At 37.7% G+C, this 27,944-nt stretch overlaps 1 protein-coding gene across 7 annotated transcripts in view; it reads right to left on the bottom strand.

Annotated features, from left to right (window-relative positions):
* Window positions 1–498: 498 nt before the first annotated feature.
* CNOT4 (CCR4-NOT transcription complex subunit 4) overlaps window positions 499–27,944 on the bottom strand; it is a 148,912-nt gene continuing 121,466 nt past the window's right edge. For 3 of the 7 annotated variants that reach the window (XM_070465350.1, XM_070465344.1, XM_070465355.1), the window contains exons 11-12: window positions 2,564–2,776; window positions 499–1,891 (exon numbers count right to left, since the gene is read on the bottom strand). In XM_070465350.1, the coding sequence (XP_070321451.1) occupies window positions 1,590–1,891; window positions 2,564–2,776 (515 nt within the window). In that variant the 3' untranslated portion in view covers window positions 499–1,589. Of the gene's footprint in view, window positions 1,892–2,563; window positions 2,777–10,400; window positions 26,626–27,944 lie in introns of those variants that run through there. The other 4 variants (XM_070465359.1, XM_070465364.1, XM_070465367.1 and 1 more) reach the window with 2 other exon arrangements.

Genomic DNA, 27,944 nt, shown 5'->3' with positions numbered 1-27,944 from the left:
TATCTCTCCCTCTTAGGTCCTCCCTAGAACAGTTGGTCACGAAAGACTTCTCTGTGGGTTTCCTGCATCAGTGTTCCCGATCTCTTTCCCGTCGTAGCACGCACACGTGATGCTACTTGGATGGCACCCTGCCTGCTCTGGTCCTGCCAGTCTCCCCGAGACTGCCAACGTCTCAGCACGACACAGCCTATGTGCTCCTTTGTGGCACATGAGGCTTCTCAGCTGGGAAGGTGTGGCCCACACAATGCAACAGCACAAAGAAGCATCTTCTACTGAAAGCCACTGGAAGAGGAACTCCTGAAGATAAGATGGGCTGATCATCACACATGGCAACGCTGGACAGTAAGATTACTTTTTTTTTCTAGTTTTTTCTTCTAACCCACCTTCCCTATTGCTGAAGATGTAAAATCCATGGACACACCCGATGACTGTTACCACAAAATATTTCAAATTCACATGCAACAAAATGGAAAAACAAAAACAAGAACAACCCAATGGTCATCATCAAGTTTTCTGTTTTATTTAAGATTTTAGTTTTAATTCTGAAGAAAGAGGTACATTTCCTTTTTTTTTTTTAGTTTTAGCATCAGGTTATAACCAGGTTTCTGTTTTCTTTTCTCCTGTCTTTTCAATACTGCACAAACGTCCAGAAACTACAGGGTTAAGTAAAAGCTGCAGGCAAGGAGGTCAGAGATTTGCTCCTGATGGTGATCAGATGGCCCCAGAGCAGTGCTATCTCAGAGTGCCCTTAGTCAGGTGAATTTACGGTAAAAAGAAAAAAAGATTCTGACAGAGGAGAAAGATTGACAAAATCACTTATATTTCAGCTCTTATATATTATGCATAGGTATTAAATCTGTGAATACTTTTTTTCTTTAAAACATCTGAATTTATTTTAAATCTAAAGTCAAAATTTTTTCTCCTTTAAAAAAATCACTTCTCCCCTCCTTATAAACTCTTTAGCAACAGGCCAGTTACTACTACAGATCAATTTATCTTTCCATCAACTTCCAATAAATTCTTAAGCTTAACAACACAATCAAGACCGCTCCATCAACTTGCCAAAAGAATTAAAAATTAAATTAAAAGCATTTTCCCTGCAGTAGTGATAAGCTGAATACAAGATGGATGCCAGGACCACTGCTTTCCCCCATGCATTTAGCAATCTCATTTCAACCTGGTTTTCAAACTTCTGCAGTTGATAATGCATTTACTTCACCTTTCCTATAGATTAATCGTCATTTTCTGCTAAGCAGATTATATCATTATTATGCGCAACAGACAAACAGTAATTTTCTAAGTTTCGAGACTGCCCTTTGATTACTTTTTTTTTCCTCCTTAAAAAGGCATTTTTAGAAAACATTCAACAGTGTCACTTGAATGCTGGATCAACAGAAACTTTTACATTAAAAAAAAAGATGGTAATGACCCTGTGATCGCATTGCATCTGGGGGTAGGGAGAAAAAAATAATTGATCAGGAACTGGATTCTTCAGAACGTAAGAGATGAGAAGGGAGCTGTGGGTGGGCTGAGAGGGAGAAAACAGGGTGGGACGAATCCTGCATTTTCTAATGAATTCTCCTCCTTCCCTAGTGGCGGTCCAGTGTGGAACTCTGTAATAAATCTGTGGGGGTTTTGCTGGGGGGTCTGAAGGCTGTCGGAAAGCCTGGGGGTGGGGAGTGAAAGCTGGAAGGGTTTGCAGGAGCAGGGTAGGGGTTCCAGCTGGCTCTGTGCAGAGGGATCTGTGTGCTGAAGGGGGCGCCGTGGTGGGTTTGTGACGGGGCGGCAGCGGGGCCGTCCATCTCTGTGAGGGCCTGAAGGGATTTTAGCCAGTGTGGAGGATTGTCATCTTGAAGAGAGTCTAAACTGTTTCCTGAAGATGCTGGAATACCTAAGGAGAGAAAACAAAACAAGAAGGAAGATGGTGAGTCTGTGCAGAGAAAATAAGAAAGTCATCAAACCAAAAATTTTAAGGAGCTTAGTTTATCCAAAAAGAAATGCAATTTTCAACTCCGTCCAAATAAGACATTCTCAGGCTTACGTTGCTTTTATCCTCCACCCACAACGACCACGATTTATTGTCACACAAACCCACGCCTCCTCTTCAACTATACAGACATTATCCCCCTGTGTCACAGAGGTGGAGTTGCAAAAACCAGTCCCCAAGATTGTTTTTCCCAATTGCGCTTCTCCTTCTCTAGTAGGGATACACGGACCAGATAGCCTTATAATAGAGAGCTTTATGTTTTAAAGTGGAGTATGTTCCTTTAAGAGGATAAGTCGGATCCTTTTGAACTTTGAGACCTACAAAATACACGCATGCTGTCAGACGTGAGCACCTACTGACATCAAAGGAAGCAACCTAGGTACCAAACGCCTTATTACACAACTAGGCCAACAGAGTTAACAACTGAGGCTACGTGACCCCAGAGGATCAAAGAAGCTGCCACACACTTGTGACTTTGGGGGAAGATTATGTTGACGAGACCTCTGCTTTTAGAACATCTGTGCTAAAAAACCAAACCAATGGCAGTCAGTGGAGCTGAAGGAGCGAGAAAGTTACCTGTGATGATGGCTGGGTCTGTCCAGCTGCCAGGGCGGTCCCAACTCGGGCTGTCGGTGGTGGCAGTGTTGGACGCTGGTGCACTGTGGTTGGCGTTGGAGGGGGAGGAAGAATTGGGCAGTCCACCAAAGTTGATGTTAATGTTGGGTAGAAGTGCCCTTAGCCCGTCCTGCCATTCCTTCATATTTAAACTCTCTACAGAACTGCTGTTGTCTGGGAGATTTACCAACAAAAAAATGAAAGATAAAAAAAAAATAAAAAGCTGACGTTAGAAACATATGTTGTTCTTTCGTGGTTAAGCGGGAGAAGAATTATTCTTTCTTTATTGAGCATCTAGAAAAGATTGTCCTAGCAAGATAAACTTGGTTAGGATTTTGCTCATGAGCTCGGAGCCCCTGAAATCAGTGAGGAAAAACTTGCTCAAGGATCAGAAGAGGGAGCTTCCTGTCCTGACAGACGCTTCACCATTTGCTTTTGTAAGCCAACAGTCCAGTTTAAAGACTCAGTGCTCCAGAGCATAATTTGGTTCCAGCTACATTATGAAGTTTCAGTTAGTGGGGCATGTAGCCAGCTGAGCTGATTTATGCTATACATAAAAAAAGCAAGTCTGTGAAGTTCAGTATAGGATTGTATTCTGAGCCCATTAAATGAAAAAAAAAATGCCATTTTATGAAAAACAAACATAAGCCAATAAAAAAAATAATTAAGTTCTTCCTGATTATAAAACTGATCATGTATTTTGGAGGAGAAAGGCGTAATGAATAGGCTTTTGAATCTGAAAAGAGTATTTTTCCATTAGTCACAAAGGCCAAGGAGGCAGGGGCGAAGCTACCCTTTAAATGGAATCATTTCCAGTGGCCTGCCCACTCTGTCCTTAACGGTTCTACCAATCATTTACAACACAAGACCTGGAGTCCTATGGTTAGTTCCCTGGTTCTATTTATAAATAGCATCAAATACGATATGATGCTATCAAGATAAAAAGGCTTTCATAAATTGTGATTAAACTCACTTGATCTGCTACCATGCAGAATCCACATGGCATATAACTGATCGCTTGGGGGAGGGGGAGGGTGAAGTGTAATTACCACTTAGAATAACCGTCTTACTGAGGGTAGGACGGCAGGTCAAACTACGAACTGCAGCTCTTGAGAAGAGCACAGAAAACTGAGTTCTACAGAATTGATGAGAAATCACCACTAATGATGATGATGATGACGACAATGACACTTTATCAGGTACAGTCTAGGCTATTTGGTGAATTTACTTTTCTTTTTATAATTTTTCCCTTGCCCCAATCACTAACCTATGCTAAATTAAAACGTTTCAGTCAGTGACGCTTTTAACCCTAATGACATTATTTGTAAGAAGATAGAAACTACAACCAAATGCAGTAAGTCATCTCTGAATTTACTAAAATGAAGAAAAAGCAATCAACACCATACGAGTCAGTAGAAAGGAAAATAAATTCTTCAAACAAAATTCCAGTTCGCCATCAGTGTAATTTCCTAAGGCTCACCCTTCTATTTGCATCCTACCTCACACTTGCACTACGTTGTACAATTCACAAAGCACTCTCACAGTCATTATTTCATTTGCTGCTCATGTTCTGAGGTATGCAGAGCAGGAGGAATAGCGTGCAGTTAACAGATAAAGGAACAGACTCTAGAATAATTTGTCCAAGTCACATAACTTATACAGTCAACACTTGAAAGCCAGACCTTATCTGAGATTTTTTTTTTAAGTAACACCAAGCTCTAGATTTTGTATAGACTATTTGCCTTGTATTTGTATAGACTATTATTTAGCTTTCTTAACAAGTTAAATGTTTAAGGCAAATCCCAGGGGCCTGTGAGACCCATGATGAAAAGGAAGCAAAAAATTACAGAAACATTATAGAATGTCCATCAGTCACAACTTGGAGAAGAAATATTTCACTAAAGGAACAAATGAGACTTGGCAGCCAGGGTGAAAAAATTCTAATCGACAACACAACCATCAGTCTCCTCTTGGCTCCAACTGCATGAGGCATTAACAAAATCACACTAATAAAGTCCTAGAACACTCTCAATTACAAGGTTTGGTGGCTAAGGCACATTCTAACCTTTAAAGTAGTCACACTGTCAGACTGAATAACTAACTTAACTTGGTTTTGGTTCAGTTCAGTTCACTTGCTCAGTCACGTCCGACTCTTTGCGACCCCATGAACCACAGCATGCCAGGCCTCCCTGTCCATCACCAACTCCCAGAGTCCACCCAAACCCATGTCCATTGCATCGGTGATGCCATCCAACCATCTCATCCTCTGTCGTCCCCTTCTCCTCCTGCCCTCAATCTTTCCCAGCATCAGGGTCTTTTCCAATGAGTCAGCTCTTTACATCAGGTGGCCAAAGTATTGGAGTTTCAGCTTCAACATCAGTCCTTCCAATGAACACCCAGGACTGATCTCCTTTAGGATGGACTGGTTGGATCTCCTTGTAGTCCAAGGGACTCTCAAGGTTTCAGTTAATCCAAAATTGAATTCTAAATAAGGAAAACATCACAGGAGGGGAAAAAAAATCTCCCCAATATAAAAAGGTGATGTACAACTACATGGGGAAACTTTAAGGAAGATGAATGCCCTAGAACTTTAGGTAGCCAAACTCAACAAGAAGCCTATTAAGATAAACTGAGGTTCCCTCTTCTACTTCACAGGGAAAAAAAAAAAAACCCCGTAACTTAGTAAAAACCCATCTTCTCCTTACTTTTGCTTTACATTTAGTGAAAGCTGGAACTAAGGAACTCTGCATTAACAGAATAACATTTGCATCTATATAAAATTTATCTGAAAATTAGTATTTATCTGAAAATTAGTATTACAATAAAATCAAAGATATCTGCTCACAGGCAGGAGGTATATGGGAACTTTTTGTACTCCACTCAATTTTGCTGTGAACTTAAAAAATCCTCTAAAAAATAACATCTATTTTCTCTGATTTTAGGCTAATGAAATTCAGCAAGAGTATTTTAGCCAAAGACACTCACAGACGGCACATGATATAGAAACAGCAAGGAACGTGGATCCTCCCAAGGCAAACTATGATTATAAAATACCTTGGGAAATAAACTGGCTAGTTTATAATTCTCACAGTCCTGCCCAAACCCAAAGTCATGTATGTGCCTAGACAGCATGGGAGCCCAATAGCATGGATGGCTGGCTTGCAGTGAAGTTGCAAATGTCACAGGAAGTGGACTGACATCATTAGCTCAGGGTATGGGACCACTCTTCTCAGTTGCTTGCAAAAAGAAGTTTTCTTCACTGTTTTCTCTACTATTGCTATGCCAAGTGTTGGCACAAAGAAAGGCCAAGGAAAAGGAAATCAGATAAATCCATCAAAACTTCAACAGCCACATCTGTAATCACCTACTCTACCTCCCCGCCCACACTCCCACCCCAAAATCTGTTCTGGCTGAGAGGGCTCCTGGTAATTCCACTCCTTGCAATACATACAGCAGGGCAGATGAACCTCGGCACAACTGACATTCAGGAGAAATGACAGTTCGTTTCTCACTGCGCGGGGGCTGTCCTCTGCCCTGGAGGTGTTGAGCAGCACTGCTGGATGCTAGTAGCTCCTGCGCACAGCGGGCGCCCCCCCCCTCAATTCTGACAGTGAGAAATGTCTCTAGACATTGCCAAATAGCTACTGGGGTGTGGAGAGGCAAAATTACCCCTTGTTGACAACCACCAACACAAAGGAAGTTGATTCCTTTGTTTCTAAGATTCTAAATAATTCCATTCGAATACACAATTCCTTTTAAATAGCAACCTGATGCGACTTCATTTCCCTTTGCTTATACAGGACTTCACACTGGCATATAAATTCACTATGTACAAGTCAACAGCTGTAATGGAGAAAACACTGGGCTGAAAATTGCAGATGGACTCTATAAGGCAACCGTAATTAACATAACCTTGAACATATAAATGCATGCAAGTCTCTTAATATGCCAGGACCCTATTTTATAACATCTGCTTTTTTCTCTTATAAGGATCAAATAAGAGAAGGAAGGGCTTCCCTGGTGGCTCAGAGGTTAAAGTGTCTGCCTCCAATGCGGGAGACCCGGGTCCGATCCCTGGGTCGGGAAGAACTCCTGGAGAAGGAAATGGTAACCCACTCCAGTATTCTTGCCTGGAGAATCCCATGGACAGAGAAGCCAGGTAGGCTACAGTCCACAGGGTTGCAAAGAGTCGGACACAACTGAGCCACTTCACTTCAAGAGAAGGAAAAGCAATTTGAAGCCTATTTACTACTTGATAAATGTCTAACAACAATTTTTTTTTTAAAATACTCAATACTGAATAGATTAGTAGTTTCTGAAAAGCCAACGTAAGAACATTTCCCAGTTGCCAGAAAGTGGCTCTGTACACAGTAGTCTCCTCCCAGGAATGTAGAGCTAACATCCAGCATTCTCCCAGAGGTGCTATGCAGTCAACCTAACTAATAAGCCTTCTTACCACCAACACGTACAAAGACAAACAAGACATGAGAACAACCTTTAAGTTTATTCTGCAAGCAGGGGACTTCCCTGGTGGTCCAGTGCCTAAGACCCTGTGCTCCCAATGCAGGAGGCCCAAGTTTGATCCCTGGTCAGGGAACTACATCTCACACGCCACAACTAAGTCCTGGAGCAGCCAAATAAATAAACAACAATAAACTTACCATAAGCAAACTACAATGAAAATCATGTCACTGAACACACTTTATACTAAACAATACTAATTTTAGTGTTAACATATTAGAAGTAGCATAATACATTTGGAGAAGGAAATGGCAACAACCCACTGCAGTGTTCTTGCCTGGAGAATCCCAGGGATGGGGGAGCCTGGTGGGCTGCTGTCTATGGGGTCGCACAGAGTCGGACACGACTGAGCGACTTAGCAGCAGCAGCATAATATATTGGGCTTCCCAGGTGGCTCAAACGGTAAAGTATCTGCCTGCACTATGGGAGACCTGGGTTTGATCCCTGGGTTGGAGAGATCCCCTGGAGGAGGACATGGCAGCCCACTCCAGTATTCTTGCCTGGAGAATTCCATGGACAAAGGAGCCTGGAAGGCTACAGTCCATGGGGTCGCAGAGTCAGACACGACTGACTGACTAAACACAGCACAGCGTAATACATTAGGGAAGGATTGTGTATTTTTAAGGGATTGCTGATATGTTTAAATGTTTTATGATGTTAAAATTTTAGTTTCAATTTATAATTTTCAAATATGTACAAAACCACTATTTTCAGTTCTAAATAATTCGAGGGCAGGAGAGCAGGTGAAGTTGTTTATAGTAGTTTTATTTTTTAGAACAGAACTCAAAGACAGAATTTAAAGTACTTTCAAGATGCCTTCTCACATTCTCATACTTCACTGTGTAAGAAACATCAGTATACTTCGATTTACCTAGCTCAGAACACATTTTATTAAGGAAGAAATTATAGTTAAAATTCTGCCAGTTTGCTGATAGCCTAAGACTCGGTCCATAACAAGCCAGTCATCACACATTAAAGCAAGATGACAAGTCTAGTTTTTAGCAACAACAGAAAATGTATGTGTTAAGGCTGCCAAAATAAAAATCAAAGCAACTATTTAGTGAATGCCTACAGTACGCAGGGAGGACAAAGCCCTTATGTCTTAACTCCTGTTCTTAAGCAGCTTAACGTCTAGATGGTGAGACAACGCAAACATGGGAAAAAGTTCAACAACCGCAGCCTGAAAAACCAACAGAAGAAATGTCATGGGGTTGTACATGATTAACAAATGCTATAAAAGTTTAGTAAAAAGAGAGGCTAGGTAGGCACACCTGTAGAAATGTGGGTGAAAAAGAGTTGCAGTCTCTCATTCATGGAGTTAAAAGTTCACAGATGCCCTGAGCCTGAAAAATCCATGACAGGTTAAAACTATCTTTGGCGTTTTTATATACCTAGCCCAACTATTTGCTAGAAAATACACATAAAGACACATTTTATAAGCAATGATTATAACATATTACAAAATCAAATGAAGCTGTGTTCTGACATCAGGGCTTTCACAGAAAATCAAGAGCAGGAAAAGATGAATGGCTTTAGGTAAGAGCACGCGTTACGGCAGTCAAGGGGATTTCTCTCCTTCCTGTTCCTCAGGTTAACTGCCATATGTTATTATAAAATGCAAAACTTTGCTACAGAGAACAAGACTGTGGGGAAATCTGCTCCTTACGATAAATCATCACTGGTGATAAGCCAATGATTTCTTCTGGCTTGCCTGAAATCTTTATCTAAGAGAGAAATTTTCAAATTGGTTATACAGACTGCAAAACCACCGGAGGAGCCACTGAGGAAGAAGTTAAGGGGATAAGGGTAGAAGGACAACGCATCTGCTCCCACCTCTTGATTTCATCTATTTCAGGGTAGCAAGTAAGACTGCATTTGAAAAACAAGACCTGCTAAGATAGAAGACAGAGGGTCTATGTATGTAACACGGTGAAATAAAACACACTTAAGGGGAATCCTAAAATAAAAGGCTATTCCAAGTCTTTGTTTCCTCTAATACAATATATATCACCAGGTCACAATTTTATCTCCACTTGGCATTCTTAAACTCTACCTTCTCTTTGGTTCCCCTCCACAAGGTCTTTTTATTATAAACACATAGGTCTTATTAATTAAACTAGCTAGATGCAACTACAGTCACAAATCTACCAATTTCTCCACTTTCCTGTTTGGGCAGGGACAACTGGTACACGTATTCAGCCCTGATCCTTTCGTTATTCTGTTCCCGCCTACAGTCGCTAGGACCAGAGACCTCTTATTTCAAATTAAATTTCTGTTAGCAGTCTAACTCAACTGGGAAGTAGTCATTGAGAGTTCCAGTCCCAAAACATTCCTAAAAGAGTTTATTCTGCTCTTCAGTTTTTAATCCTCTTCTCACCGCTACTCCCCAAAGTCTCCTCAATCTGATCTTGTTTTCTAAAAAGCTTTAATCTTCCTTTTCTTCACTGCTGTCCTTTATAGTTCAAAGTCAGAGGCTACTTCTAAAGGTAAGTTACTTAGTGAAACAAATCTTTCTTGGTACAAGGGGCTGTCCATCAGAAATTTAGTTTCCATTATGATTAATTTTTGCCACTTAGACTCTCAAATATTCATTTTTAGGACAGCCGAGTACGGCCTGTCTTAGTCACTCTACCCCTTGCTAAACTCCCCCCCTCCTCCAGCCCTGTTAGATATTAATTCCTAGGAGTTTGGGGATGGAGTCTATCTCTATCAGTATATGATTTCAAGAAATCCTAAACTTTCTCAAACTTCAACATATCTCTAAGCAACTGAAATAGAAATGAATTATGCTTGTCCTATATACAAAACCAAACTTTAAAGAGCACACAAAATTTCTCTTATCAGAACTTAAAAGAAAGCATTTATGATATAGGCATGCTTTTCTCTAAAAGTCACAATAATCATTTCAATTTATTAACTAAAATGTGAGTGAATTCTTTCCAACAGATATATAAAATCAGCTGTTTATTTTAAAAAAGTTATTCCATCTGAACAAAAAGAACTGATCCTCAGATTTTCTAGAATTATGCTCATTATAAAAAGCAAAATAGACCATTACTGCACAGCACATTTGCTGGGGCACAAAATCTTAAAGGTTTAATAGATCTGAAAGTAGAGATTAAATGAAGCCACACATTCTAAGAACTCAGAGCAGAAATGACACAAACAGGAAAAGAGAGGCCCTGAGGATCAGCTAAATATGATTTAGGCTTTCTGGACTGTCTTTACCTCCTTCCTTTCTCCTTGTCTAGAATGCTTTCCTGATCTCTTCAATTACTTTTTACTCTTTCAAAAGTCCAAGTCTTCCCCACAGACGATCCTGGACGAGACTACCGTGGTCTGAACCGCACTGCGGCAGCCGCACGCTGTGCTCTGATCAGCACACCCCGACGTGTACTCCCGTCTTCTCACAGAGCTCTACTGACAGGCCTGAGAGGCTGTCTTCTACCTTCTTGAGCATACAGTTCAGCATCTTAGAAACATGATCTGCTTCAAGATACCTGCTGAGTCAAAGACCCAACTTGAGTGGAGCTGAAAAACCACTTTCCCCGAAAAGGCCTATTTACATAATATCTGTATAATGCAGCGGTTCAACCTGTTCTACCAAAAGGGATGCAAATCCTTCTGAAAGGAGGAATCAGCTAAGTCTGGGGGCTCAAAAGGCCTCTCTGAAGAGGCCACTAAAATATGCTTTCAATAGTGCTTGAGATGTTAAGACACAAATAAATATAACTTTTAAAATCCACTTTACCAAAATAAATAAGGAATACTTTTAAAAAAGAGATATTCTAACATTATGCGCATGAGACAGTAAACAGGCCTATTCAGTTCAGTCGCTCAGTCGTGTCTGACTCTTTGCGACCCCATGAATCGAAGCACGCCAGGCCTCCCTGTCTATCACCAGCTCCTGGAGTTTACTCAAACTCATGTCCATCAAGTCAGTGATGCCATCCAGCCATCTCATCCTCTGGCATCCCCTTCTCCTCCTGCCCCCAATCCCTCCCAGCATCAAGGTCTTTTCCAATGAGTCGGCTCTTCCCATCAGGTGGACAAAGTATTGGAGTTTCAGCTTCAGCATCAGTCCTTCAAATGAACACCAAGGACTGATCTCCTTTAGGATGGACTGGTTGGATCTACTTGCAGTCCAAGGGACTCTCAAGAGTCTTCTCCAACAGGCCTATTAGCTATATTCTATCTATTTTTCTACTCTAGACACTATTCACTCACTATGCACTTCATGTACTTGATATCCTAGTACTAACAATCCAATGGGTTAAGTAGTAGTTTCATTTTATAAATGAGGAGACTAAGTTGACTCTGGAAAATGAAACTGCTATGTAGCCCAGTGGATTGTTGGTGCTAGGATATCAAGTACATAAAGTGCACAGTGAGTGAACAGTTAAAAAGTGCTGAAGTCAGCAATCATTTCCATTCTGATTCCAGTGTGTGTGTTCTCACCAACAGGCACACTATCCAGTCCGTGTCTCGGCAGGACTCACAGGCCAAGAGGAGGGGAGGGCAGACATGTTTAAAAACCGATATGGCATGTGATAGTAAGTACTGTGATATGAACAAAGTCCTGTGGGGCACCAGGAAGAGAATGAACAACTGTACCTTTCTGCATGCAGGATAAATGATGGCTGGAGAAGCTCAGGGGAAGAGAAGCTGATATGGAAAAGGGAAAGTCATTCCATACTGAACAGAGAGCAGCAGAAGCAGCTGATCACAAAACACAGTACATGGTACAATATACATAGACGTGTTTTGCACAACGTGTACTTCTCTCTTCTAGAATGTTCCTACAAGGATCTGTAAGTTTTGTTTTTGGGGAAGAATCAGATCCTTTAACTAGAGCTGGGAAAACATTTAGATGTTTGCTTTACTAAGGATCTGAACCAGCAAAATCTATTTAAGGAAAAACAAACAAACACAACAGGAAAAAGTACCCATAGAAAGAAGTTTATATAAATAAAGCCTTATTTAGAATGAAGAAAAAGGTAACTGAGAAGTCAATGGAGGAGAAGACAATACATTCTTAGAAGCATTATTAGGTGAACCTGAACCAGAATACACAAAACTAAACAATGGGGAGGGACAAAAATCCAGTGTAAGAAATTGACAAAATCTGAAGTTGGAAGCTTGAAAGCAAGCATTTAAGTGAGCATGAAACTAAGAACCATGAACAAAAGCCCTATGAAGACATCCAAGGATGACTGAGGGAGCTTACCACCCAGAAGAAGATATGTGGATCCATAAGAATATGAATTCACCCAATTATAAAACTGTGGGGACATGGAGAATGTCAAACACCCTGACATCTCTGAGATCTGAATCTGCCAAGAGAAAATAAACCTGATAAAATTTATCTCCTGACCCCCACCCCCTCCTTTCCCAATGTGGAAACAGAGGGAAAATTTTCTTCTGGACCTCTGACCAACAAAGCACAGGTTGGCTATTGTGAATATAATAGAAGCCCTAAAAGCATGTGACGTAACTTTAGGACTTTAAGAAGCCAGGCATGAGACTAACTGATGGAGTGCTTGGATGGCTGGCATCCCGGGTACTTTTGCAACCACCACCGTGAACTGCATTCACTTGTCAGTTTTTTCCTACTACACTGTGGGTTCCTTCAGAAAAGGCCTTGATTTGATCCTCTTTGTGTACAGTGAACAGTTTCTGAACCTCAAGAGGTATTTAATGTTTCCTAAATGAGGAGCCCTGAACATTTGCTTCCAGTTTTGTTTTGTTTTTTTTTTGAGAAAACATCTTTCTAAAGGTTGTTTTTCTTTTTTAAAAAAAAGGAAAGGTGGGTCAGCGTGGTCCCATGGTTATAGGAGGCAGTGATTTATAGACCATAGAAGATGCTAAAATATGAACATTTTGACTATGCAATAAATAATAAGGAAAATAAACTGGGGCAAAATCTAAAGAAACTAGTTCTTGTGCAGGGAGAGTCTCAAGGGATAAGATGTGAAAACCTGGATAGAGTTATGTAACCTACCTGTGGATAAGAGTATCATAATCCTTGAGGATTAAAATCAGAATCCATAATGATCTGAAGCTTGTGAAAAATGCTAAAGGCAAAAAAAAAAAAAAAAAAGCAAAAACCAACAACTAAGTTTGGAATAGAAGAAAATTAGGAAAAGGCCACGGCTCAGCCTGTCATAATGTTAAGTCCTGAGGAAAGTCAGAGCTATGCAGTTCCATCTTCATTCTGTCTCCTTCCATCTTCTTGATAAAAGAGCATGATCCTCAAACCAGAAAGGACAGAGTAAGCAACGTGGAGAGAGAACTGTAAGTCACAAGAGATACAAAGACAGTGAAAAAATATCTACTCAGTTTCAGTAAGCTTAAAGTTTCTAAGTGCAACATGGATTCTACTCTAGGGTATTCATCCTCAGAGACGTCATCACAAAACCATTGTTAAAAGAATTACGAGGAAAGAAAGAAAAGGCGGCTCTGTAAGTTAAGTGCTTACCAAAAAGCTTCTGGGGAAAATTTTGAAACAGATTGGGAGATACCTGATTCCTTTAGAAGTGAACATGAGAGGTTTTACAAGTACTGCTCTATTGGTTTGCATTTGGGGTCATTTTTCATGAGAAATAATACGCAACATTTTGGACTAAAACCTCAGCTCCTTTCCTAATGAAATATACAGGAAGTTTAACTTTGAGGTGAACAGCAGTTGTGAAGGCAGCTTCCACTGACAATAGTTTCCCACTGGAAATGTCCTGCTTCTAAATTCTGGGATCCATTTCCTTTCTTCTTCTGTTGCCTGCCCAAACTCAAAGACTTCACAGCTAAACTCCATCTCTATCCCACCAAAACATCAATCCCATAAAACAAATGGAATAGAGTTGCCGATGAAAGCCAAAATGTATTTCCATAAAGAACCAACCATATCAAAGTAATTTATTCTTTGGACAGACTTTCTAGGATATAACTATGATATATCTTGAATTCAGCAGTTTCTGGAAGTTTTCTAATGGTAATGGTAATCTTTTGGTATAAGATTCTAAAGTACAGCATGGATGACAGCAGTGTTTAGATGAACTGTCACAGAGCTTAAGACACTGTATGTTAGTCTGAAAGTTCCTGAGATAGTGCTTGGCTTATCTTTGACTCCATGCTTCTTACTATACTTAACAAAACCCACACAGTTTATTTAAACATGCAAACAAAGAGCCAATTCTAGAGATGACAGAATCAATAATTACAACTACAACTATTCTTAAATCAAAATCCTTAAACTCTTCACTATTAATGTTACTAATAACATTTATCTCTCACTTTATAATCACATAGTCTCATACGATAAACTTGTTAAGATGGTAATATATAAACAAGGGTACACTCTAACTACACCAAATCCAAACACACAATTTAACATGGTTACATTCAGATTTTTAAAAATACATTTGGGAAGTACAGGATGGAAGAGATCTAACTAACCAGTCACATGTATGAAAAAAGGTTTAGTAGTTTTACTTACACCATTTCATAACAATTGGGTTAATAGAATTTTTAAAAAATAACATTAAGCCCACATAAATAGATGCGAAATGTCCAAATCAGCAACTGTATGACACTGAGCCAATCACAAATGATAACCGCTCTGAGCCTCAGTTTCCTCATTCACAAAATAGGGATAATATATACTCCAAAGGATATTTTTATAAAAAGACTGTGTAAACTATAAAGGAATATACAAATATTAGTAATAAGAAAAGTGTTAATGAAAAAGTAGATTCTCTAATCACATCTGGATTATTAAAGTATAACCTCCATATTTCAAGCAAGCCATTCAGTGCTATGTCAAAATATGTGGAGGAGAAATGGACCAAAGAGAACTAGAAACCATGTTAAATGTGAAAAGGTTAAAAGGACTAAGGATGTTTCATCTACGTCGAGAAGTTATTAGACAAGTGGATACTACCTTCACATATTTGACAAGAAGCATAAATGGGAAAAAGATTTTGGTTTAGCCAAGAAAAAAACATTTTTTAACAATCATAAGTTCCCTAAAGAGAGCGCTCTGCTTATGAAAGTACTAAGTTCCCCAAGTAGCTCTTCAGTACTTATGTAAGCAGAGTTCTAGAAAATAAGCTATTTATAAAGGTTTTCTGAATTGTGTGTACATGTTTGTGAGTATCACAAATGAGACACTGGAGGTAAGAAGGGTTATTGGTTAGGTGAAATTTTTTAAAGCTTGTGTGTATGGAGGAGGGAGCACGGTGGTCTTGGAAAAATAAGGAATAGTCACAAGCTGAATTTCCAGAGTTCAGAAGTAGAGAAGGACTGATTATGGAGTGGTGAGGTGAATCCTAACACTGAACTGAGGATCACAGTTCAACCAAGAGATAAGATAACTTATTTGTAAATGAATCTGATTAATGTCTCCACAAGTCCAGATTTAACACAAAGCAGATCCAGATCCAGGCTTTGCATACCTCCAGAAATAATCAGATACAAAGCAAACATCACCCTCTCAACCACAAGTTTTCATTCAGCAAACGTTTATTGGCTATGTCTGGGGCTTGATGCTATAACATTCTGCAGCAGCGTCCTATATTTCACGCTGTTCTGCTCATTTTCTATTTCTTCAGCAGATCACCGGAGTTTGGTTATTCTGAAGAAAGCAGTGATAGCTTTCGACTGTTTAGTACCAATAAAATATTTTTTAAGAGAGTGTAAGTTCCCTTCGGGCTTGCATTCAGACCAAAGTATCTTGCCACACATGCAGCGAATCCTCATAGGGTTGTATGGCCATTGAAATTTCTGAGACTTTTTATGTTCATAATCTTTCAAATTTAAAGATTTCTAAATTTTCTAAAAGTTATTAAAAACACTAAAGTTTTTACTTCATTTGATTATTACACAGCTCACTTTTGTTTTGACACTGAAGATCAGTCAGTCTCATCTTTTTCTGAAGGATGGCTCCTATCTTAAGGGTTTATATCAAAGACACAAAAATACCCTCAAAGGACGACTAAAAATTATCCATGCTCTGAAATGTGATTTTCCATGCTCTGAAATATAACCTAACTATGGGCTTTATTTTTAGAAAATTATCTTTTTAGGCATTAAAATAAGAAACTGCTTCTTGATTTTAGAAAAACGATTATTTTAGGAAATGAAGTAAAGTCCTCATTATTATACTAAAACTAAATGAAATAGATAATGGATATGGTCATAGTAATAAACACTTCCAACCAAACAGATCAGCATACATCTTTCTTCTTCACTGTACTATTTTCACAAACCAGAGGTATTTGTTAAAATTTGTTTTGAGGTTGTTTTATAAATATTTGATTTTTCAAAACAAGAATATAAATTGAAATTTACTTATTCTTTTATTTTCACATACATATGTGAAATTTATGATCTTAAAAAAAAGACTAGTCTGCTTTTTCTTCCTTACTATTTATACTGTCGAAAATACAGACATTTTCTTGCTTTCAATTTTTCAAATAATGCCTCAATTTAAAGAGATTTAATCCTAATAAGACTGTATTCTTTTCAGACCTATAAAAGATAATATTCCTTTGGAGGATAGCATTTCTAAAGGCCTACCTGCTGATGAATTTAAACAGCTATATGCCTACCATCAGGTTCACTAAGTGGCCTTAGTTTAAAAATTATTTTAAAAATATATTTAAGAGTTCATCCTTGGCTATGATTTATTGTAGTTCAACTGGCAAAGAATGCCAGAGACAGTCTTGACAGACCAATTCTCAATCAGCGTTGAAGAAAGCAGGAAGGAAAGAAAGACCAGATGAAAACAGTCTTAAAATATAATATAAATTATATATTTAGTCTTAAATATAAATTAGAAACAACAATTCCTATTTCTCAATCTCCTGGAGCTGTATACGGAACTAGAATTTTTAGTGGAAAAAAATTAAGTTTTATTAAAAGTCACATATGATTTGTGAAACATTGAATTTCAATAGTATTGTCCAGAAAGTATTTTTAAAGAGCTAGAATTACTTAGAAGTAAAAGCAAGTGAATAACGGCAATCTAGCAAAGTCAAAGGTCTACCAATCAGACATCTGTTACTCAATCTACTCCCAACCCAGACTGTGCTTTCGGCTTAAATGTGCTGTTTTGATTTTTAAGAGAGAACAAAAAGACTGACTGAGAAGGAAATTGGGAGGTAAATGACCACAGAGGCACTGAGCGAACACTCAGGAAGCTGACAGAGCCCGTTCCTCTCCTCTGAAAAGGGAAAAACTCAGGCCTGTCAAGGGTCTTGCAGGGGTACCGCACAGGAAGTGCACCTTAAGATCTAGTCAAGACCTCCCCCTCTAACTGTGCTCAGTTACATGGAGAAAGAAAGAGGCAACTTCTTCTTTGCCCAAAGGAAGAAAAAAAAACTGGACAGAGAGGTGAGCACAAGCTACCAGAGTAAGACTCACAGTGGGCAAAACTAAAACCAGAAAGCATGTTATAAAACAAAAGTTGCAGGGGTGTGTATTTATTTGGAAATTATGAAAGATCTTTGCTTAGTTCAGTAATAGGCTTCATTACAATCACCTGCCATTTAAACTAAATGTGAGGTTTTGCAGCACTGACTCAAGAAATGTCATTCCTATCTGGGACTAGGGCTGGGGAAGACTATGGTTAGGTTAACTAGTGAATGTTAATGGTTTAGATGTAAAAACAAAAAACCCCCAAAAACCCATACCTGGTAGCAAATCACACCCTAAGTAAGGGATGAGGGAATAGGGCTATCAGTAATTCATAATCACAAATTTTAATAAAAACATATTTTAATAGAGACAACGTAAGTGAAATAACACTCAGCTTAAGGTCAGTAAGAAATCTTCCTACTTTGTTGATGAAGTCATAACCCAGGGCCTCCTTTTCCTTTAGCTGAATACTCAATTTATAGACACAATAAAGAAAAAAAAAGAATGGCTTCAGTGTCAGTTTTCTTGCCAATGCCAACACATAAAATGACAATGTTTAAAAACATCCCAGCAATATTCCAGATCACTATGTTCTGCTCCATAGACACATTATTTCCATACAGAATAGAAATGCTAGCACAGTCTTTGGGAGGAGATCTCACCATGTTAGGAAACCGCGCTAGGCTATAAAAGTTGATTGCAGTCAGCATCCCTGCATTTCTTCTTGGAGACGATGATGGTATTATCAACTTTAAATCCTTGTGGAGCTTCCTCTCTTTTTCATTATGCTGAAAACAACCACCTCCTTGATTGGAAAAAAATCAGTGGATGTGCTATCATTTTACATGCTGGAGCATACAGTAGCTCTTCAGAGATGGATCTGAGATCACCCCTTTGGTGTGGGAGCAGTACATCTTGGTGCCATCACTGTAAGAGTTTTTTTCATTCTGTAGTATTACAGATATCAGCAGTCTAGTAGTCATGCAGGTTGATGCTTAAATGTTCTTTGGCACTGCAGAAAAATCCTGGGTAAAATTAACTCCACCTCTGTTTTACTCTTTATTTTGGTTCTGACATCTGTATTTAAGTCACATTCAGAGTACCTGTGAAGTTTCAATCTCCCCCCACTAAAGTTACTCCAAGGTCACTAGGCGACATTTAACACAAAGCTGTTTTAACAATTTACAGGGTCTGTAATAACAGTTGCCAACAGATGGACAGTCTGAATGCTTTAAATTCATTATTTGCACTGATATTCACAGTTGAAAGCCCTTGACTTGTGAGAACTACTATAATAAACTGTAAGACACAATGAAGTTTAGAGAAGAGATATGTTCTGAATCTTGAAGTTTTCTTCCTGAGTTACATATACTCACATTAAGAGTACCTGTGAAGTTTTAATCTCCCCACACTAAAGTTACTCCAAGATCACTAGGCCACATTTAACAAAGCTGTTTTAGCAACTTACAGGATCTGTAATTACAGTTGCCAACAGATGGACAATCTGAACATCTTAAATTAATTATTTGCATTGATATTCACAGTTGAAAGCCCTTGACTTCTGAGAACTACTATAGTAAACTATAGGACACAATGAAGTTTAAAGAAGAGATATGTTCTGAATCTTGATGTTTTCTTCTCCTTGAATTACATATACGAGAGCATATTTATTGGTGAAGGCTAACAAAAATTCAATACGAGAGCATATTTATTGGTGAAGGCTAACAAAAATTCAAACTGTTGCTAGAATGTGATTGTGGGCAAACCACAATCCTTTTGAGCCTTGTTTATGAATATCATTATTATTATTTGGTGTTCAAAAGAAGGATCATTAAAGGCTATGCTATATGTTTCATAGCTCTGAAGTTTTAGGACTATATAATAAAACTTCTCTTTATCCTTTCCTTAGGTTTTCCTAAAGAGTATGATATGGGACGGATATGTTCAGTAGCGGAAGTGAAAACTGATGAGAAAAAGCTATGAAAATATTTGTTCAGATAAAGCATAACCCGGGGTGAAGTGGGCACCTATATTATAACCTTGCTGCATATGAACAGGATTTTAATGCCCATTAAGAAAAAAAAAAAACTTCAGAGGACAGAGTATGAATACAGCTCTTATCCTAAACACAAGAATTAATGAGAACACAGAAGGAAAAAATACATGAAAAGTCACAGGGAGATGGCCTGAGGCTTTTTCCTCTCCCATATTCACTAAGTAGAGGATTTAAATGAAAATTAATATATATAAATCAATGTACACACACACATACCCACTCAATCTCACCCTCAGACACAGAGCGAGGCTTACATAAGCGAGGCTTCCTTGCTAAGGAAGCCGTTTTTTCTGTAATGTACTAGTCAAATGTCATGGAGACAGAAAAGACTATCATTACTGCCTAAGAACTACTCAGACAGTTACTTTAAACATTTTTACCTGAGTCTAGATGCAGCTATTACCACACAGCCCCAACAAGGACGGGCCAAATTTCTCACAGCCAGAGTGGGTTATTTATTCAACTTTAAGATAATTAAAGAACAGCCCTACTAGGCCATCAAATTGTACACTTAGAGTAGTTAATTGTATGCTATGTGAATTTCAACTTAAAAAAAAAGGTACTGAGTTCTTTAAAGGCTTTATAAATTATATGGAAGGGAAAAAAAGCTTTGAGGCTGTTGCTTATAACACAGCACTATAGTGGGTCTTAGGACCAAGCAGGAGCTGCAACAACAAACTGTTCAAAGCACAGTATGTTCTTAGGGGTTGGGTTGGAGCTTCCAGGAACCTTGAAAATAATCATAAAATGTGAAGCTGGCTAAGAACAAAGTGAAGTCAACAGCTGCTTTATGAAGTCTGGTGTGAAGGAACCTGAAGAAAATGGATTGGTTCTCGAGTACAATACTTTCCATCTGGTTCATGGAATTTCTTCATGGAATTTCTAGGTACTTCAGTCTAATTCTCAAGCAGCTTATAACTGCATAGGCCTGCCTTCAATTCCAGGTATCAATAGGTGTAAACCAGATTTTTATCTAACTCAAACTTAGGGTAGACTCTCCAAAGCTCCAAGCTACCAGACTCGTCACATGCACCTACTTCCTCTGTCTAAACCTTTCACATCATAAGTAACACACTCACCGGGGTTACCTACGCTGTCCAATCTCATCTCTGGCTTTCCCCAGGCCTTCCCTTGTACTATGTGTTCACATCCTCCTACTGTGCTTTGAGGAAGCAATGTTCACTCCACTGTGGGATGTTTTCCTCTGGATCACCTTCAACTTACAGGAAACATGATTCAGGATTCCCCAGGTAATACCATGCTTTCTACAATTCTCTCTCACACAGTCTGACTTCTTAACACTTGACAAAAGAACTAGAGGGGAAAGTTGGGTGAGTCAAGATCACAGGGGTAACGAAAGCTTGCCTTCTTTCCAACCTCCAGTCCTAATGTAAGACATCTATCTACAATCCTTTTTCTGGTTCTCACTTGTCATGTAGTGCTGAGTGGTCATCACGCTGACTAGTCTCCTAATCTGTCCTTCTCTTAACAATACTATACTGGTTCTTTGTCCTCATCAACATATAAAATCAACGAACTCTGGATCAATCAATTTTGCCTTCTTAAACATCTTTGTGTTCGTTTTTTCTTCACCCTCTAACCAAAATCGCATACATGCTTTGTCCACTCCTGTTGAATCATCAAAACATACAAAACTATACATATCTGACTCTTTTAAATTTGATCCTTATCTTGACTCAACAATTCTTAAATTTCTTTCTGATGAACTTCTAGGCTTATTCTCACAGACTTCTTTCTTTCTCTCCCTCTTTTTTTTTAAAAAAAAAAAAAAAAAAAAAAAAAAAAACAGGTTCCCAACTCCAGTCTTTCACCCCCATTTTCTCACATGATAAGCATCCAAGAATTACTCATATGAGCACCTTCATCTAATCTCATTTTCTCTAATCTCACCTTCTTTTGCCTAGATTTTCAGATTTTTTTTTACAAACAACAAAGGAAGATAAAGCCCATCTCAATAAAGTTAAGCCCATAACCTAACCTCATCTTGGGTGTATCTCTTCCTAACACCTACAGAAATCTTTTACTCCACTGGTTAGCCTATTTTCTCTTTCATACTATCTATGCTATTCTCTTACTTAACTCTGTAAATTCTGCATTAAATATTCAGCTCCCTTATCTTAAAGCAGGGCTTTCCTCATAGCTCAGTTGGTAAAGAATCTGCCGGCAATGCAGGAGACCCGGGTTCGATTCCTGGGTTGGGAAGATCCCCTGGAGAAGGAAATGGCAACCCACTCCAGTATTCTTGCCTGGAGAATCCCATGGACAGAGGAGCCTGGCAGGCTACAGTCCATGGGGTTGCAAGAGTTGGACATGACTTAGCAACTAAAGAGAGAGAGAGAAAGATCTTAAAGCAATGCCTTCTAAGATCTACAACCTGTCTAGTTAGCATCTTGCTTTTCTCTTCCCCTTTGTTGCCAAATGTCTTTAGTCAATGACAGCTGCATCTACATCCTTGACATTTCCTCATGAATCCTAGAAATCTGCCCTTCCATCTGTATCTTTTTTATGAAAGTAGCATTTTTAAAGGTCACTAGAGACATGGTCAAACCCAAAGGCCTTTCCCTGAATCTCATTCTGACTTGTAATTCATAATTTCTTCTGCAATCCTACTAGTATTACTATTCGTGTCCAGGCCATCTTATTCTCACTGGTCAGCAATGATATATAGGAACTACTTTCTAACTAGTACTAATTTACAGCACATGTATTAATCTTAAAACGCTGCAATCAAGTTACATCTTTGCCAAAGAACATGTCGTTCTCTACCACTGACCACATCTACATCAAGACTAAATTCTTCTTCCTAGTTATCAAAGCTTTTGCACACTTACCTCACCTTCCTACATGACCTGTAATACCTCAGACAAGTCCATCTCCTTACTATCTTCTCCTGACCCTTCAAAGACCATGCTAATCTCCATCCCTAATTCTTCATTCAATCTGCTCCCTTTACTGTATTTTCCAATTCCATCATTTAATTTCAAGCCATCCTTCAAAAGCAAAAAGTGAGACATTTCCTATGAAGCCTTTTTCCAAATCTGCCCTGAATAACTTCTTTCTCTAAATCCTATTTTTACTTCTGCATCAGCAAAGTGTCTAACTGGCTCACTCAGCATTTCATGTGTGACTATTCAGCACAAGGAGACAACACAGTATATATTCAGATAAAAAGACTGAGAGGAGAAAGACGCAGCACTAACGGCAGAACTAGCTTGAAACCAGATAAATGACTTAGTTATATTTTTTAGAAAAAGACATATATATCGTTATTTTCCAGTATCACCTCTTTAAAAGAAAAAAATTTTTTTAAAGTTATTGTGCTCTCAACTGTATGATATGCATCTCTTAAACAGATATGGGAAAGCTTCATCATCAAATAAAGAATCCAAAACCTTACAACTCAATATAGGATAAAATGTCCTCTCATTTTTATATATGCACACGTAACTTGGTGGTCTTCATTTTGTGAGTTTCAATAAACCCGCAATTCATTCCTTGCTCTTGACTCTCTGATGTAATGCCTCTGTACGAGGCGCTCCCTATGTACCTGGATCACAGCAGAAGAAAGCTCTGTCAGTCTGAAGGTGCTTGGAATACTGTTCAGATAGGAGCCATGTCAGTAAAAACGTGCACACAATGCAATGAAGCTTTCTTTAAAAGAATATATATATATATATATGAATCTATACTTAACTACAACACTAAAGAATAAGACATGAGTATATGCCCACGACTGAGCAATACTTTAATCAGAATAATAAATGTATGTCTCCCCTGTTAAAATTTTTTTCACTCTCTCTAAATTATCACATATTTCAAAATTTCAAGTATCAGTATTCAATATCCTTCGTTGCCCTGTCAAAGCAATGAATAATGAAATGAGTGGACTAGTATGGCTGTTCTTGTAATTAAAATATATCAAGAGGTGACCCTATAGAAATAACTGAAATAAAATTGTCATAAGACTGTTATCCTTGATAATATATAATAGGATCTATACTTTATTTAACTGGTATCCCTCAAGATCTAGCTCGAGCCACTACACAGAACAGGCACTCAAATATTTAATTAATGCTCTGTTGAAATAAGAGGACAGTATACAAAAGTACCACCTGTAAAAACAAAATGCAACTGTAGAATGAAAAGGAAAGTATTATTAATCAGAAAATATTTCCTAATGGAATCTTTAAGAAAATAAAAAGAGGCACTTGACATTCATCATATGATCAAAATTATTCAGTCAAGGTATATATCCTACTGTGGCACTAAGAAGTGATGCTCTAAATGTCTTTTTAACATTTTCCCCCACTTAGGCTGGGGGAAAAGGTCGGTCTTTGACAAGTCTAGTAAATACGAATATTCTCCCCAGAAAAAAAATGAACATCTATACACACACACACACACAACTCATAAGCACGTCCAAGGAGTTTTGTATTCCAGGTTAAACATTTCTGATTTAAGGAAAAGACTAGTCACTTTTGAAAAGTTAAGGATAGAAAAGCATATAAAGTTTCCCTTGTGCATGACATATCAGTCATACAAGGAATTTATCAAAAACTAATCTGAAGTTTTTAGAACTTCTCATTCTTTACCATCACTTGGCTTCATCAATTTACTTGCTATGTGAAGCAGTACTTTCTTATACATATTGTGTAATTTCTTCTGAGTTTTAGTATAATTAATTTTGACTGATTTTAGGACTTCACTTTAAAAAACCATAACATACATAAAAGCAAGCAAAATAGTGAAGCTTAATTTTTTAGGCTTACAAAGTATCAGATTTACAAAGTTACTTAAATGATCATCTTTCATCCACATGAAAATATCTAAGCGTGCATGTATAAGGTGGCATAGGAGGGGAAGCAGGCAGGAAGACAGTTCTGGGCTCTAGCAAATCAGATAAATTCTGACAGCTTTGTGGCAATGGCCAGGAATGAGAAAGGAGAGAGAGCTACCACAGGAGAGAAGCCTTGTTTAACAGGTGTATTTCTCAACACAGAGAAGAATGTAAATGAGAGCTAACCACCTCTTATGTTTTCATAAGAAGAGTCAAGCAATGAAAGACTTGCTCTGAAGGCTGGAGAAAACTATGCACTAAGTAAGCCCTAGCAGGGAACCCGAGTTTGTCCACAAGGCCAAGGAGCCTCAGCACCACAGGAGGCATTAAGTGGGTGTCTTGGCCTCTTATAGTGAAAATGAAACCACAGTCAACACATACTAAAAGGCTTCATATTCAGCACAGACTAAAAGGCTTCTAACGAATTTATAGTATTTGTATTTGCTAAGTTTCTTATAATGCTGTCCTAAAGTCATTCCTAAATCAAAAGCTGACATTGTCATTTATGCAGAAATTTTACAAGAATAATTTAAATGGCTAGACAGTTGTTTCTATACTCTCAGCTAACCAAATTGAAGAATATCTAAGAATGGATTTTAGTTTACCTCCTATACTTAAGGACAAAGCCATTTAATTTGTGTATTTTATTTAATGGAAAGTTATTAGACTTTACATAGAGAGGTAACCCTGAAAACTCCAACTCCAACATGATATTATTATCAGTTGCCAGTAAGGTGTTTCATTATTATTATCATCACCATCATCATTATTATTTTAAATCTTTAGGCTTCCTTTTTTGGTATTCATGCTACTCTTTTAATATTTTTTTAAATTAAGGCATATCTTTTATATCACAATTGTCCTTTGAAAATCCCAAGAGGAGCTCTGACTTTCCCTTTTCTTCCCAGATGCTTAATTTAGGGAGAAACAGTCATGTTTTCTGAACCAGCTTTGTCTAATGCTGAGTACTGAACTCAGCTTATTTTCTTTCATTATCAGCTTTAAAACTATTTCAAGAAATTGTTTATTATCCAAAAAATCACTTCACATTATATCCTAATAAAGTACACCACTATTCTCTGTGATTAAAATTACCTATGACAACTTACGTGGCCTAATTTTAGCGGATCCCCAATCTCTCCTCTTCCACCTTAGTCTCATTCTGGTCAGGAACTTGTAATATAGTTTTATTATCACATTTCAATTGTGAAACAATGAAATTTCCAAACAAATATCTCACAGAACTACCATTTTTTCAATAAAAGTTTTACACTACTATGGTTGCTTCTCACATACAATATTTACCCCATATTCAAGTTTCTGATAAATCAATTGTAAGTTGAAATTCTGTTTCTGAGGCATTTCCTGGTATACTAGGCAGTGCATTAGGAAAGAGATTATATTGCATTTAGTCTATAATAATTATCTTTTAAGTGTCTCTATATAATTAACAACCATTCAAAAAGAAAGTGCAAATGTGCAAATGAGAAAGAACAAAAACAGTTTCTAAACAGGTAATGCATAATATAGGACATAAATCCATACAACTACAAACAATTACTGATAACATCCTTCTGGGCATTAAACGACACCACCAATTTTGTTTTATATGTATTCTTTCTTCTCAAGTATTCAAAGAATGCAATAGACATTATCTTCTTAATTTCCAAATTTCTCATGAATATATTAGGATATTACCATTTTTTCACAAGCCAGAAAACAAGGAACTACCATTATCGTTGAATATTTTCAATAACAGAGCCAAAGTAACAATTCTAGCTAATCTCATCTGGGATCTTAATTAGTACTACAAGTTTATTTGTGTGAGTTAAAAAATAGTATCACTCATGAGAAACAATGCCAAAATTATTATGCTAATAAATTGTGTTAAAGGCCTAATGAAGAAATACTTTAGCAGCTCTATGAGGTAACACACTAGTTGTAGGCATGAGGAACGTTTATGTTGGCTCTTTTGGGTGTATACATTAAATGCAAAATCAGAAAGGAATCATGCAAAAATCCGGTTGCCCATGCAAGCACCCCAGAGTCTAATCCTCTCCTCTCAGTTCTGTTGTCAGGCCACAGTAGTGTGGAGACTTGTAGGCCGCTGTCCTTGTTGTAATGAATGGGAAGAGGCTGACAGTGGCATGGTCGAAACCTTCACCTCTTCTTCCCCTGTGGAAAAGTCAGTCATGGTCTAGTTATGGGTGACTAGATTTGTTAACAGTCCCTTTAAAAATGATTTCAATATTTGGAATACTGATACATATATAAAATACATGCTTAATGGCTGGAATGCGAGTGTGAAACAAGACATGAATTTTAAAATATAAACTTATCAAGTACCTAGAAAGCAGTTACACTCTAATCACACCCTTAAATTTAATACTATGTCAGATTTAAGAACAAATAATAGATTCAGAATTATAAATATACAAAAAGGAAAAAGAGAGACCAGGAAAGCCATTCTTTTCCAAGCCAATTGGACCTTTTATATAGACACTCCTAATAGTAAGTAGTATTTTGTGGGGGGAAAAAAAAAGTTAAAACTAAATTCACAGAAGTGAAAATGTGAGTTTTGTAAAGGGCAAAATGACAAATCCATGTTTTAAAACCAGTCATTATGTTTAGAAAAAAGAAATTAAAGATATAAATATTAGCTTAGCAAATTACCACATAGCAAATGAAAATTCAATGTGCACTTTTGAAATAATGAGAAAATGGTAAAATACTAACAACACAATGATCCAATTGACTGAAAGTAAGATGACTACTTCTAGGTCAGAGAACTATACATGATATGAGATCAGTTCTCCCAATTATAACTGATAATGACTATAAGTGACTTGTTTCACAAATGACTCTCAAAATTCAATCAAGTCACTGTTAAAACAGTGAATTCAGAAACAAAGAATTTTCTTTAAATGCCCTCTCTTAAGTAAATTTGAATAAATAAAAACATGAACAAAAATCTAATCTTGAACAGTTTAAAATATTTTTCTAGGTATATTTTGAAACAACAATGCTCAGAGACTTAGATTATTATTTGTTTTCCAAATAATTTTTAGCTCTATAGAATAAAAACATCCTGGCAGAAAGTTCTTTGAAAAACAAATCTGCGAAGTTACACTTGGAAAGATAGTTTAAGTGATACCATGAAGAAAAAGACTGAGTCTTTAGAACCGGTTATGTCATAGTTTTTCAGTAAATTGGCAAATATTCTATAAATCCCAAATATATAGCAAGAAAGCTGTGTAAAAGAAATTTTAGAGTTCTTGGTGAGGACATGGTACACATAAGAACTAAGCAAGAGATTAATTTTCATCAAGTCAATGAAATGCATTCTAGTTTGTAACTGCAAGTTATATTCCTGAGCTGGGCCAATTGTCTCATGAATAGATAAAAAAAGGGACCTCCCAAGAGTGTGAGAGCAAAAATCAATTACTATGGGAAGAAAGCCAAGTTAAAGTAAATGCCAGTAATCTTCATTTATG

This window comes from Odocoileus virginianus, chromosome 1 (assembly GCF_023699985.2).
Source record: "Odocoileus virginianus isolate 20LAN1187 ecotype Illinois chromosome 1, Ovbor_1.2, whole genome shotgun sequence".
NCBI lineage: Eukaryota > Metazoa > Chordata > Mammalia > Artiodactyla > Cervidae > Odocoileus > Odocoileus virginianus.
The sequence above is the reverse complement of the archived record's forward strand: the minus strand, read 5'-3'. Positions and strand labels throughout refer to the sequence as shown.